The sequence below is a fragment of the Podospora pseudopauciseta genome, chromosome 6 (genome assembly GCF_035222475.1).
Source record: "Podospora pseudopauciseta strain CBS 411.78 chromosome 6, whole genome shotgun sequence".
Classification (NCBI taxonomy): domain Eukaryota; kingdom Fungi; phylum Ascomycota; class Sordariomycetes; order Sordariales; family Podosporaceae; genus Podospora; species Podospora pseudopauciseta.
In genome coordinates this window covers 2,188,632-2,202,798 of record NC_085895.1, presented here as the reverse complement: position 1 = coordinate 2,202,798, position 14,167 = coordinate 2,188,632, and the positions used below count along the sequence as shown (strand labels likewise).

Genomic DNA, 14,167 nt, shown 5'->3' with positions numbered 1-14,167 from the left:
GAATGCTGGAGGAGCACCTCAGACGCAGATCCCACTCAGCAGGTAAACAGTCACACCGAAGGTGCCGTACTCGTATGATTGATGCCAACCTGGCTGACAGATACAATACCGGTTGTATGATTCAAAGGCTGAAGGCCAGCGGTCACACTGATGACGGGGCCATTCTCCCGAGATAGGAGACGGTCCATCGCGAAGACCAACGGTCTCGATAGCACAAAACAAGCGGTGTGTGTCAGCGGCATAAACCTTCAAAGGTTGGACGTCGCATTGAATGGTATGGTGAAAGCACCTCTATAGGTCTCGACGCATGTGTCATATCATCACCATCAGGCCCCGGACTGTGGTATCGGGATGGAGGTCCGGCGAGGCTGAGTGGTCGCTCTTTATCTTCGGCAAGAGAACGTGCCGAAGGCCCGTGCGGCCCCCCTCGGCCTGCCGAGTAAGCTGGGGGTGCCATCCCGAAGGGGCCGAACGAAGGACCAAGTCGTCCGTCGATAGCCATTGTCAGGGGGCCAAAGGATGTCCAGGAAGGGAAATGTCAACGAATCTATGTGGTAAGCTGAGCTCTGGTACGACATGGAGAGCTGGCGTCAAAGCAGCCTGTTGGTGTGAAGCGGGAGGATTTCCTGATGATCCTGCGCTGTTTGTAGAGACAGGACCAGGGTGGCTGCGGGTGATAATCGACAACTTGGGCCGAAATCGGCATGCCGAATTAGACCCCTTGGCTTTTTACCCCTCACACCCAAGCTTCCGCCGTGTGGACGTGCGGCTGCCGAAGGGGGCTTTGAAGTCCATGGTCGCACAGCAGCAACAACCACCTCGAGGGCGGTTTGAAGGCGGCAGGGTGCAGGTCGTTTGTTGCACGTGTGACATGTGTTACTCCTTGTATCCGTTCCTAAGGGTGTACCTGACATATGACCTCTGGTGCTCTCTTGAAGCTGTCTCCATTGCGTGTTTTGTTCGTGTCGTCCAAAATGGAAGCTGAGAAGGTTTGTTATCGATGCTCCAGGGCCCCTCCTAGACAAGTAGGAGCTAGACTAGTGCATTGTGCAGTGCTGGTCGTGGAGGTCGGCGAATCATGCCAGCACCCGGAGGTCCACTTGTCCACGACCCAGACAAAGAGTCTCCATCCCATATGCTTCCAGCATGTTGACGGGTATGTCGGTGGGCTGCCCCGCATGTATGTGCTGGAAAATGGTCCGCGGTGGTAGGATTGGCCAGGAATTCCGCGCTCTTGTCCCTTGGTCAGGACAAGGTTGTAGTGTGCTCGCCCGTGGACTGTTGAGATGGGGAGCCATGTTCCGCATACAAATAGGCCAGTATGTATGCTCTCCCCGGGCAAGCGGTCTCCGTCAAACCCAAGTGAACTCAACACAAGCCAATACTGTCCGTCACCATGGTGTTGATCAAGCTTGACCCCCAGGCCGAAATGAAAGGCACCGACGGAGCCCAGGCAGTCAGCAGCTCGGCTGTGTTGCACAGACACCTTTCCGAAGACTTCCTCGTCCTTTCCAAAAGCGAAGGCAACTACCTAATCCTCGAAGATGGTCGGCGTGTGTTCGATGCCTCCGGAGGCGCCGCAGTCAGCTGTATAGGCTATCGTAACAAGAGAGTGGCCGACGCTGCTTATCGACAGATCCTTGATGCCCCGTACTGCAGTACCGTCTTCTACACCACCAAAGTACAGGAAGAGCTCTGTCGCTTCTTGGTCGATTCGACAGGAGGACAGATGGCGCGGGCCTACATTGTCAACTCAGGGAAGTTCTTTCGTCACGTTGTATCCTCTTGCTCCCAAGCTGACCAGAAGCAGGCTCCGAAGCAATGGAGGCGGCTATCAAGCTCGCGAGGCAATACTTTATCGAGGTCAAACCATCACAGCCGCAGAGGACTCGCTTTATCTCACGGAGACAGTCCTACCACGGCATCACCCTTGGGGCGTTGGCCATGGGTGGTCACATGTACAGACGCGAAAAGTTTGAACCACTCTTGATGAAAAACGTTTCCCAGGTCTCTCCATGCAACGAATCCCGGTTCAAAGCTCCCACAAAGACCAACGAGGAATATGTGGCGGAGCTGGCGCAAGAGCTCGATGAGGAGTTCCGGAAGGTTGGGCCCGAGACTGTCTGCGCTTTTGTTGCCGAGCCTATCGTCGGTGCAGTATGTCTTGACTGAGCCTAGGATCATCTGGCAGTGTGCTAATATTTGTTCCGTTAGGCTCAAGGCTGTGTGCCGTCGGTCCCCGGATACTTCAAGGCTATGAAAGCCGTGTGTGACAAATATGGGGCACTTCTGATTTTCGACGAAGTGATGTGTGGCATGGGCCGCAGTGGTACCTTGCACGCATGGCAACAGGAGGGTGTCGTTCCAGATATCCAAACCATCGGAAAGGCGCTTGGTGGTGGCTATCAACCAATAGCTGGGCTGTTGGCCAACCACAAGGTCATTGATGGAATCGCGAAAGGAAGCTCGTATGTGGTGATGGCCGATTGTTCGAGTAATCTGCTAACTGTTAGCCTAGTGTATTCGTTCACGGTCACACCTACCAAGGCCATCCAGCTTGCTGTGCGGCTGCCCTCGAAGTCCAGCGCATCATCCAAGAAGAAAGCCTCGTGGCAAATGTCGCTAGCATGGGCCGCTTGCTATCTCAAGGGCTGAAAAGGCGTATTGGCAACCACCCGAATGTCGCTGATATTCGAGGTCGTGGTCTGTTCTGGGGAATCGAGTTTGTTTCGGACAAGAAAAGCTCGACACCATTCCCGGAAGAAGTTCATGTAGCCATGGTCATCAGCAAGCTTGGATTGGACCCCAAATACGGCATCAATGTATATCCTGGAGCAGGCTCGGCGGACGGGCGTCTGGGGGACCATATCATAATCTCGCCGGCCTTCAATATTCGGAAAGAGGATGTTGAGTGGATTGTGGAGACAGTTGGCAGGCTGGTAGACGACTACTTTGCAACGCTTCAAGTTTGAAGTCGTTTGACGGGGGCGGGGATCTGATTTTCTGCTTGAGCGGAAGACTGGTATTGTAGAAGAATGGAGTAATGTGCTGGACACGACTCCTGTGTTATGAGAAAATTCCCATCTTTTCTTTTTTTTTTTTCTGTGCGCACAAAGCATGAACAAGCGAGCTGTGCCAGCAGGTGGCCCAACTCGGTGCTTCCACTCCTTCCAGTTCCAGATACTGCTCTACTATTCTGCGGAAAGGACCATGGTGGTGATATAGGATACGTGGTTGCAATACCTCAACTTAATCCTTGAGAATCTCCATGCTCGATACTCTGCAAGATATCTTCAACACCTCTGTTCCGTTGCTGGTTTGGGAAGTGTTTCATGGTGTAAGTCGTGTAAGTGAGGTTAAAGAACTGTGAGATCTGATTGGCCACCACATGCCCCACAAATAGCGGGCAATCACCAGGGACCCTGGCAGCTGTTCAGCGGATGTCTGCGCCTGGGCCAAGCCTGGGGTTCCTGAACCAACTTGGTCCAAGATCCATCAATTCACAATCACAAACACCTTCCAACTCGCACCTCGACAACCCGAGCGCACATTGCTTCCCCCGACTGACGACCGAATTGCCACAAGATGGCCGTCGGGCTTGCCAATGGCCGACCGGCCGCCGACGAAGAAGCCCGCGCCGAGGTCGACGTTCTCAACTCGCGCCTCGAAAAGACCACCCAGTTGACCAAGAAGATCCAAGCTTGCTTGGGAAGACTAGAGGCTACAGGGAAGAGCGTTCGTGATGTCGCCGGACCTCTCAACGGCGAGACAAGAAGACTACAGATACTCGGCAATAGTGTGTAGTCACCAGCGGCCAGCTCATCCGCAACCGGGGCTGACGTGCCACTCTTTCTCAGACATCGATTCCGTCATTGCAGCTATTGAACGTCTACGACAGCCAGCAGACAGCAAGAATGACGAAGAACAGATTATCCGAATGGGCCCCGACAAGGCCGGCCTCTCCAACTACCTTGGTTCAATCAAGCGTCTTAACAAGGCCCTCGACGACATGAAAGCCTCCAACCTTCGATCAACCCAACAGACCGTCGCCGAACTACAGCGCCTGGTTAAGCTCGGCAACTCCCAGCTCGAGAATGCTTTCGACAAATTATTACGAAGCGAAACACCAAGAATGATCGAACCACTACACTTCATCACGAAGAACAAGGCGTTCCCAGTGTTGTCACAAGACAAGTTCAACAAACTCGGCCTGATGAACTCATTTGTAAATCAGCAAACTGCAGGGGCTAATCCACCACAAGAATCACCAGTAGCAAAGATCTACGCCGAAATAAGATCGCAATACCTCTCTTCATCACTAGTAAACATGGCCGCGGCCAGCAGCAACACGGCAAAGAAGAAGAACCCAGACGCAATCTACCGGGCGGGCACCAACGGAATAGGCACCTACGCGCAGGCGATGGAGGGACTGTTCCTCTCCGAGTACGAAAACATCTGCAACATTTTCACGAGAGAAGACTGGGGTTCCGTCTTTCAAGCAACCTGCCAGCCGGCCCTGGTAGAGCTGGGAAGGACACTGCGAGAACTGAACGGTCACATCAAACAGCACATGAACACAGACTGCTACCTCGCCTACGAGATCGTCGAGATTATCTCAGCACTCTCCAACAACCTCGAGGCCAAGACAGGCGAGCTCAAGAGCTCACTGGCCGCTTCTCTCAAACCAGTCCGGGAAACCGCGAAGTCTTCCCTTGCCGAGCTGTTGGAGGACACAAAGCGGCGGGTCAACTCTTTACAGACACTGCCCCAGGACGGCGCGCCAATACCAATCATTTCGGAAACCATGCAGAGACTACAGACAATGGTGGACTTTCTCCGCCCAATATCGAGCATTATGGTTTCGTTGGGAGATGGGAACTGGAAGTCTGTCAGCGCCTCGAGAAGCGGGGCAGTAGGGGACGCCATCCCTAGCCTTGCGTCTTTCGACGTCGGGGCCGATGGCAAGGAAATCTTTGCGCACTACTGCACTGACACCATCGAAGCGTTGATGATGTCCCTCGACGGCCGGGCACGGTTGATCCTCCAAAAGAAACCTGTCATGGGCGTCTTTTTAGCCAACAGCGTCGTCATCATTGAGAGGATGATTCTCCAATCCGACCTTGGACCTCTCCTCCAAGGCCGGTTGGGTGTGCTTGAAGCCTGGAGAAAGAAGGCCACCTCGCTCTACATGGAAGCTTGCAAGGATGTGTCGGTGCATTTGTTCGACATGATCAAGACTGGGCAAGGTGGCAGGTCGGGTGGTGGGAGACCAACGAGCGGGCAAGGGGCGGTGGATAGTGCCAGTATCATGAAGGGGTTGGGGAGCAAGGATAAGGCGGAGATCAAGGAGAAGTTTCAGTTGTTTAATGCTGGGTTTGAGGACATGGTGCAGAAGCACAAGAGTTATAGCATGGAGAAGGAGGTGAGGGGGCAGTTTGCGAAGGACATGCAGAACATGATTGAGCCGCTGTACTGTCGGTTTTGGGACCGGTATCATGAGATTGACAAGGGGAAGAAGGGAGGGCAGGGGAGGGTTAAGTGGGATAAGGGGGGGATTGCGGCTGTTTTTCAGGGGTTGTATTAGGTTTTTGTTGGAGTATAATGGTAATGAAAGGGGGGAGTGGATGATGATGGGTTTTGGGATTCAAGGTATGGGATTATTGACATTGGCATGTGGGAAGTGATTGGAATTTTTGAGAAGAAAGCAAGGAATATCAGACCACCTTTGCGTCATGCTAAAGGGGGAGGATTTCTTGTGAGCTGCCTTATTGATTACTAGCCTGTTTGTTGCCCTGCTTTGCTAGTGTATCTTCATTGGGGGTATATTGTGCTTTTTTCAGGAGTAGATCTTACGCAGGCTGAGATATTGTTACGCAGCTGAGATTTACCCACACCGGTCTGTGATTTAGGTTTAAGGCAGGTCGTGGTGGTGGTTGCTACCTGCTGTTTCGACTTTTTGAGAGTGCCTGGTCAGCGGCAGGCAAACTGCAGCCCCGGCAGCGCAACAATTCAAACCCATGCCACCTACATAGGTACCTAACCCTTGCAGACCGGGGGGTACACTACACGGGGATCGGGAGTTGACGCGATGCTCGTTGCTTTTTTGGAGTCTTCTCGGTGTGGGTTACGTGCATAAGTGCATCGTCGTAGGCTTAGAGGTTTGCTTCTCCGGGTTGTTTGTAAGCCCTTGAGGGGGGGAATAGAAGATCACTGCTGAGAAGGGATTGCTTTTTTCTTGGTTTTCGAGGCTTATGATGGAGGTGGAAGCGGGATATGATCTGATATTTTGAGCTAAATCGAATGGAGGGATAGCTTGCGAGATGTTTCCCGGTTGTTGGGATGTAGGGATTTGATGAGGAAATTAGTTGGTCTATGCTGGATGGGGTGTAGTGCTTTCGTAATCTTGACCCTGGGGGGAAGGGAGGAGGGGGGGGTTGTTGGAAGTTGGGGTTCATGATCCTTGATGGTCACGAAAATGTATGTTGCTGTTGGAGGTTGATAATAGTCAGCTTATTACCTGCTCTGACATACAGCCTTGTTGGCAGTACTAGAGCTTCTTGTACTACGTGATCTATCCCAAACCCAAAGATGATATAAGTCTGGCTCACATAAACTCGAGCCATAGACAATGGTTGGAGATATTCTGGTTGCGGGAGTTGAACCAGCTCGGACTCCGGATGAGATGGAAATGGATGGATGGTTGATCCCCCGCCTTTCTTTCACAGTTTCACGATAACTGGTGATCAGTTATTGACGGAATATCATCCACCATCCTCATCTCCCCAGCAATAAATTCGCAATCACATTTTCATTTTGTCTGAGGTGGAGTAAGATATATATAACACAACCATGGTATACCCCATTCCACTCACCTGCATAACAACCTCTAACAGCCAAAGATTGAATCATCGTATCATCGTCTAACAAATCACAGCGTAGTATAAAGCGGAGGTTGTGCTCAAGGCGGGGGTTGTTGTGCCTTGACCCGTTTCTTCAGGGGTTACATTCAACGGTAGGTAGCGGGAAACAGCTGGTAACGCACAGTCCAGCTTTCCCCCTAGTTGTAGATCAGGGGTTCACGATAGGTAGCCACGTCAGTCTCCCCTCTCGATATCAAGTGAAATAGGATTTCATTCCACCCCTCACAAACCCCAACCGAGGCGGCCGCTCGAGAGCAACACCACTCTATTTTCCTGTCTCGTGCGTCCCATGATGGGCCGCATATTGCCAGGCCGGGCCAGCTACCACCTAAGGCATTCTTCAACTAGGCTAATATCATGTATAAACAACCCAAAAGAGAACACCAAACAAAACACTCCCTAGCCGTGGCGTCCTACATAAACATTTCATGCGTCGCCGTGGCAGTGGGCGGGCAAGCGCCCGGCGGCAAGCAACCGAGCAGGCAGGGTAGGCAGGCAGGGTCACTTGCGCACGGTTGCCGTTGCTACTGTTGTCTTCACGATGGTCGGTCAAGGGTAGGTAGGGTCAAGATATCGATCTATTTTCTGGACGGAAGCAGTCGGTTGCAGGTATGCGTGCATGACCATTGGGCGGGTAGGACGTTCAGATGTGTTTGCAAAGATGGTATCATAAGCTAGTTAGACACACGAAAAGTTGCAAAAAATAGAATACAACAGAGTTGTTACAGGATTGAACAAAAAACTGGCTATCAAGGGGGTATCTGCCAAAAAGAAAAACAAAATGCCCACACGCCCAGAACAGTCCCAGAGAGTGACTCCATATCCCATGCCCCCTATACACCATAAAATCACTTGTTTCCTTCTCATCCATGTCTGTGCTCCCAAAGAACGAAAGTGCAAAAAGGGATTGATCCGCCCCATGTCTCATCAACAGTGCCTCTCCACCGAAAGGGAATCATGAAATTGACGCCCTCGGCCTTGCATCCATTACGAGTGACATCCTCCCCTCCTCTCCCCTCCTCTCTCCATCGTCGATCCGGGAATTATCTCCCCGATGAAAAATATGGGGATCACCAATTCACCGAGATAACCTCAACTCCCAACTCCAAGGGGGGAACGGTAGATGCCGTCAATCCCCCCCTGTTCCTGAGCCAAGCGTGCCGAACGAGGAAGGGTGTGCATATGCTGTCTCGCTTCACTGCAGCCATCCCAATCGGGCGGGCTTTGTATACAATGGATCTGCATTGTGCCCTCTGCTCTTTCAATAAGGGCACCCCTTGTAAGGGTGCTCGCTGGCCGGGCAGTAGTCGTGGGTGCCAAAGTCGATGGCCTTGCAGCAGAAGGAGCAGCAGTTGTTGACGAGTTCTTGGTATTCGACAGCGGCCATTTTTGATGTTGTGTTGTTGTTGTTGTGGTGGTGGTGGTGGTGGTGGTGGTTGCTGTTGTGGTTGCTATTGTGAGGTATGGTGTGGTAGGTATGTGTGTGTATAGAGGTGGACACAAGTGTGTGTAAGTGGTGAGTCAACAGCTGAGTGCTATGGCTGGTGAAATAGGTAGATGGATGGTGTAGGTATAGCTTAATGGCAGCTTTGAAAGAGTTGACAATGACAACGTTTGGTAAAGGCTTGAAGAGATGATGATGCTTCTGCCCAAAGGCCAAAGGGAAAAGTGTGGGAGGTGTCTACCCTTTATATCTTCCAATCCCTAATTCCTCGGGCACAAGAGCCAGGTTTAAAGATCCCAGTCCCTCCCCTCCCAAATAAGAAATGCACAAAAAAAAGGAAAAAAAAAAGGGGGGGCACAGTCACTGCGCACAGGTACGCACACACACTACAAGGTGGGGGGTAGTTTGGGGAAACTACAAAAAAAAAGCATAAAAGAGAACCCCCCTCGACAAACGGCATCCATCAACCCAAGCTGGGCACGGGCTTTGCAGCAAGACATGAGAGATACCTGCAATTGCATGGCTATCTACTCTTTGTTCCTATACAACCCAAGAAACCCACTCGGGTACTTTTGATGTCACTAGGTACTATTACTCCTCTCTCGACACAGTATGCGAAAATGATTTGGCTTGCATCAACGGAAAGAAAAAGCAAAAAAAAGTCTGGGGACTCTGTGAGCCGCCTCCCAAGACTACCTTCCTTCTCTTGGGGCGCTTCGAAAAGAGAGCCAAGAAAAGACCCAAAGAAGTGACCCGAAGGCGTCGTCGAGCAGCAACAAGGCGACCACAGGGGACAAGAGACAGAAAAAAAGAGATGCAGCGGATAATGCGGCGGTGTGGCATGATTAGGAAGGGTCACGAGGCATTCCAAACCTTGGGAAAACAAATTGGGCTCTTATTTTTTGGATTTGGGTTTTTTCCAAGTCCACCACTCCATTCCAGTCCCACCGAGATATCCGTCCAATTGACCTCTCAGCATCGTTGCCGTACCATGTTCCTGTCACACCCGAGGTAGACTGAAAACACCCAATAGGCGATGACACCCAGCTTTTTCTTCAGCAAGCCATGAGATCACTCGGTCAGGACTCAGAACCCTGTTGCACACAACACAGAACGTGAGGCTGATGGTACATATCAACGACGCTTTGTGTAGAGGCACGCCGCTGAATCACGAAGTTGGAGTATTCCTTCTGGCGCATGTGCTGATCCGTCTTGCAGCTGCTTGCTGACCTTACCTTACATATCCGTATGGGCAGTGAGTAAGAGAACGGACACAGCCCCGGGCAATGTCTTCAACGCCCGTCGGCAGCCGCGCAATGCTGCCATCAGCCGCTGGAAGGCGTCCATCAGTCCAAAAAAGCACATAGCACACCGCTCTTCAACAACAGGTCCCCTCTTGTCCTCGAGAGGACATCCCGATCAGCGGCAATCCGGCTGACACCTGCGGGACTTGTGTCCTGGGGTATCATGCCATCACGGTTCCATCAAAAGGACATGTCCGCAATCCCGTCCTCCGGGTGCGACTGCGGGGTGATCAGGGCTTGTGTTTGGTGACGTCTGTTCCATGCCCTGGCGAGCTTGCTGGGAATAGGGCACCAATGAGAGCCTGTCCGCCAAGCGACCTCAATGGCCAACCCAGCCCAATCTTCATGTTTCACAGTCCGAGAGACCTTCAACACCACCGGCATCCGACACGGTGCTTTGGCGCCTGCCTTGTACTGCGGTCCTCCATTGGCTCGGTGTCGTTTTTGAAGACCTGCACGGCAGCTACTCGGCCCCTCTGTCGGGAACCTGTCAACGCCCTGAACGCTTGAGGAGCGGTGGTGGCGGCACGGGCTGGGGACAAGTGCTACACAATGCATGTGCCCCAGCCAGTTCACGATAGCCTCAGTTGAGCTCCGTAAAGGGGAAAAGTTGGAAGGCCCAACTTTGGGTTTCACCCGCGGTATCCATTGGCATACATATGGGATGCCAATATCGCCGAGCGTGGGGGGAGAACCTACCTTACCATCGCTACTATCAATTTTCCATCTCTGTCCCCGCTTCAGAGTCGCTTCTTGACCGGATCCGCCCGATCGTGATTGATGAAACTCGGTCACCTGCCTTCATTCTTTTTGGTCAGGATAGAGCGCTCCGTGATATTCCATCCTGGCGGATTACCCACTTTGGCCGCGGCTCCATTGGTCTCGCCAAACCCCTCTCTGCAACGCACATCTTCCAGATATCAGTCATATCATTGGAAACTGTACGCATCTCGGCAAACAGGCAGCTGATTCTTCAAGACTTGCTGTCGATGACTTGAACTTTTGTTGGCGAGGTTGGGTAACACAGCATATCGGCAAGTCATAAAAGGGTCAGTCGGGGGTGTTCAACCTGTCCAGCAGTAGAAAACTTCCAGAAGGATGCCGTTGGATCCAATCAGAGACGTCATAGTCGTACGAAAATCCAAGTGCCGCGCGAGCCTAGTTAACCTTACGGCCCTTGGGATGTTGGTGATCCACTGGCCTTCTAGCTGATGTCGTTGGCCGGGCGTGCCCAACCTAGCTGTCCGCATGCCCGAATCCATCGGAAGCGGGAGCACCGTCGGCCTTCTTTGCAAGACTCAATCCCGTGGGTTGAACTGCATATGTTTATTGGCGGACCGATGTCGGTAGCCGCTGCCCTTGCTGACTTTGGTAAATGCTGTGAGAGCGAGAATGAAATCCCGCAAGTCACCAAGTGACGGCTGGAGGTCACGATAACCTCTTCGGCCGCCTTCCCAACTCGGAACGGGCAGCGGGTGCTCACTCGGATCCCTTCCATAGTAGTCGAAATAGGGTCTGCCAAATCTGGATCATTCGTGGGGGTCCAGACATGTGCCGGAGATAAGGCTGATGCTCATGAGTGGCTGCGGACGAGCACGTCTTTATTCGACATCAGGAAATTCTCGTGGTGCTTATTACCAAGTTGGCTATGTCATTTCAGTTAGTTCATAGTTTTTCTCTTCTCATGTATGGCAGGTGAAACCTAGCTCGGTCAGGCATATCAGGATGGGATGGATAGCACACCGACGCTTTTCGTGATACCTTCCTTGTTCATTGCCGAACGAATAGGGTGCTCTAGCCATAGTCAAGAAGCCCACTTGGCCTCGGCTCGCTTCGAATTGTTTGGGTGGCAAGATGCACACCGTCAGCGCTTGCACCATCGTGAGCCCCCAACGTCCAACAGCCAGCTGCAATCCGATGTCGCAAGCATCGTGCTTGAACATCAAAGGATTAGAGAGAGACAAAAATGCAAGGGACTCCATCCACGTGCGTGGCAGAAGTCTTGTTCCAGCTCTGCGGCCTTCTCTCGTGAAGCTGACTGGATGGTCTAGACCCGAGGGAATGGACGCGATATGCGGGCTGACACCGTTGGTGGAAAGACGGGAGTGGAAGCCGTGCGAGGTGTCCAGCCAATCTCATAGCGAGAGTTGTGATCGAGAAAAGGGGCAGTATGTTAGGGCCGGGCTGAATAAACCCATGAGATGTCGAAGAAGTTTGTTGAGAACAAGATTGAAAGATTTGAGTGTCGTCATTTCCTTGAACAAACGGTCTTGTACTTGACTATAATAGGGTTGGGGATATGACTGGTTCCAGACGCACAGACTCCGGCGTCGACCATCAGCCCCTACAGAAGCTTGACTTCTCCAAGGATTGCTTCGGCTTCATTTCTCCTCCTGAGAAAAAGGTTATGGTACATATCACCATGAGCAGCCCGATGGTCAAACTTCATGAACGTAGCTACGCCATATAGACCTCCGCAAAAGACGCTACAGACCCTAACCCGAACCCCCATACCACGCCGGCTAATACATTTGGACTCCGCGCTTTCCAATCGCTCGGTTCTCGGGTTTAAACTCGCCCACCCCAGCGGGGTTTTCTTTTGACAGCTTCAGCGTTGCTTACGGGACAACTATCACCCATCTTTGGACCTAGATTGAACTCCTCAAGTTGCCAAGAGCATATGGTGCAAGGTTACACCATCACAGCGATGCCTCCTCTTCTATGGACGAATAAATGGCTGCTAGTCTCGAATCAGGTAGTAATAGGGGTTTGTATTGTTCCATTTCGCCCGCAAAATGACGGCATATCTTTTCCCGTTGACGGGGATGTAGTCTCACCCACTCGTTCTTGTCTATCGCTCTTGACTGTGTAACACATCAACCCCTTTAGCCAAACAAACATACCGAGTCTTGTCCAGATACAACAAACACAATGTCTCAACCACTCGGCCCCTTCAAGCTCGTCACCGTCAACACGGCCCCCGAGCGCGCCTATCGGCTCATCGGCCGGGTTGTGGAGGATGTCAAGGACAAGTACACCATCATCCACGCTGGCAATGCAGAGAGTAAGCACCCCTTTATACCCCCTTACGAACTCTACAGTACCCGAGCTAACATACATAATAGGCATTGACAAAGTAAAAGAAACTGTCGAGGCAGCTCAGCCCAACGTCCTGGTATGCCCCTTCAGCCTTACTCTCCAAACCATTAGTCTAACAGGAAGTAGTTCACTGCCTCCATGTGGACCCCCGAGCAAGCAGCCGAGATCATCGCCATCGCCAAAGAAATCGTCCCAGACCTCAAGACTTTCTCCCTGCCTCAGGGTTTGCAGGTGGACAAGGGGCCTGACGCGGTGGTGGAGTACATCGAGGAGAATTTGCCTGGTTTGCTTGAGTAGATTTGCTTGATTGGATGCTATCAAGGGTATAGACTGATAGAGAGTACAAGCAAGAGCTTATATGAGACGAAAATAACCATGGGATGTCACCTCCTACCCCCTACCCCCCATCATCTCCTCTTGCCGCAGCCTCACCATCTTCTCCCACCTCAAACCATGCTCCTGCCTCACCATCTCCAGGATCTCCGTTTCCGCCCGGACTCTACCAACCTCCACCATCAACCTCTGCCCCTCGGCAACTCTATCAACATTCTCCTGGGCCAAAACCCGCGCCTCCATCATAATCTTATCAGCCTCCCTTTCCAACCTAACCCCCTCCACACCTTTATTATCCCTCCCCTGGGCGAGAACCTGCGCCTCCATCAGGTTCGCGAGAACCTCTTCCTCCAACTTGACCCTCTCCATCCTCATCTTAGTAATCTCCTCGTCCAACTTGACCCTCCTAACCTCCCTCTCCATCCTTATGGTGGTAACTTCCTCCTCCAACCTCACCCTCTCCATTCTCGCCCTGGCAATCTCCTCAACAATCCTAACCCCCACCCTCTCCTTATTATCCCTTTCAGCCCTCAAAATCTTGTGCTTGAGCTTAATATTCTTATTCTTGTAGCGCTCCCTCTCCAATCCAAGACTCGACTTTTCTGCTCGGCGGGCCCTCTTTTCAAATTGTTTGACGCTCTATTCCCACCTCGAGTTGCTGCTTTTCCAGCTTGAGTGCCCGTTTTTTTTTTCTCCGTGAGCAGTCGACGATGGGTGTGTTTTTGGCTTGGTGGCGGTGTTCTTCCACCGCGTGCAGGCAATGCTTGGAGATTTTTTGTTCGTGATGGGCGAACGAGAAGGGAGGGCGGCGGCCGGGAGCGGTGTGTGTTTGGAGGTCATAATGGTTATTAGTGTTGGAAAGAGAAAAAAGGAGTGAGTGTGATGGTAGGATAGATAGATAGATAGATAGATAGACAGATGGATGGATGGATGGATGGATGGATGGATGGATGGATGGATGGATGGATGGATGGATGGATGGATGGATGGATGGATGGATGGATGGATGGATGGTTTGGAAAAAATGTTTTTAATTGCGGGATTTGGAAGTCGAGTCTGGAAGAGTG

At 52.0% G+C, this 14,167-nt stretch overlaps 4 protein-coding genes across 4 annotated transcripts; 3 read left to right on the top strand and 1 right to left on the bottom strand.

Annotated features, from left to right (window-relative positions):
- Window positions 1–1,396: 1,396 nt before the first annotated feature.
- Window positions 1,397–3,115, top strand: QC763_601290 (uncharacterized protein; the record flags this gene model as incomplete). The annotated part of the gene is made up of 4 exons (XM_062913980.1): window positions 1,397–1,769; window positions 1,805–2,157; window positions 2,215–2,468; window positions 2,519–3,115. The coding sequence occupies 4 exons, from the start codon at window positions 1,397–1,399 to the stop codon at window positions 2,970–2,972; spliced, it is 1,434 nt and encodes a 477-aa protein (XP_062762959.1). The 3' UTR covers window positions 2,973–3,115.
- A 173-nt stretch (window positions 3,116–3,288) lies between these two features.
- On the top strand, window positions 3,289–6,417 carry EXO70 (exocyst complex component exo70). The gene is made up of 2 exons (XM_062913981.1): window positions 3,289–3,796; window positions 3,858–6,417. The coding sequence occupies exons 1-2, from the start codon at window positions 3,586–3,588 to the stop codon at window positions 5,582–5,584; spliced, it is 1,938 nt and encodes a 645-aa protein (XP_062762958.1). The 5' UTR covers window positions 3,289–3,585; the 3' UTR covers window positions 5,585–6,417.
- A 1,764-nt stretch (window positions 6,418–8,181) lies between these two features.
- On the bottom strand, window positions 8,182–8,307 carry QC763_601310 (uncharacterized protein; the record flags this gene model as incomplete). Its single annotated transcript, XM_062913982.1, has 1 exon — window positions 8,182–8,307. One exon carries the CDS (start codon window positions 8,305–8,307, stop codon window positions 8,182–8,184), a length of 126 nt encoding a protein of 41 aa, XP_062762957.1.
- Window positions 8,308–12,289: 3,982 nt separating this feature from the next.
- Window positions 12,290–13,976, top strand: QC763_601317 (uncharacterized protein). Its single transcript, XM_062913983.1, has 3 exons — window positions 12,290–12,732; window positions 12,794–12,843; window positions 12,894–13,976. The coding sequence occupies exons 1-3, from the start codon at window positions 12,600–12,602 to the stop codon at window positions 13,062–13,064; spliced, it is 354 nt and encodes a 117-aa protein (XP_062762956.1). The 5' UTR covers window positions 12,290–12,599; the 3' UTR covers window positions 13,065–13,976.
- The last annotated feature ends 191 nt before the right edge of the window (window positions 13,977–14,167 follow it).

Bases quoted from the DNA above. Each gene is read 5' to 3' on its own strand.
- QC763_601317 (XM_062913983.1), top strand. From the start codon at position 12,600: ATGTCTCAACCACTCGGCCCCTTCAAGCTCGTCACCGTCAACACGGCC. The intron at 12,733-12,793 runs GTAAGCACCCCT...CATACATAATAG, and splicing joins CCACGCTGGCAATGCAGAGA to GCATTGACAAAGTAAAAGAA. The intron at 12,844-12,893 runs GTATGCCCCTTC...AACAGGAAGTAG, and splicing joins CAGCTCAGCCCAACGTCCTG to TTCACTGCCTCCATGTGGAC.
- EXO70 (XM_062913981.1), top strand. From the start codon at position 3,586: ATGGCCGTCGGGCTTGCCAATGGCCGACCGGCCGCCGACGAAGAAGCC. The intron at 3,797-3,857 runs GTGTGTAGTCAC...ACTCTTTCTCAG, and splicing joins ACTACAGATACTCGGCAATA to ACATCGATTCCGTCATTGCA.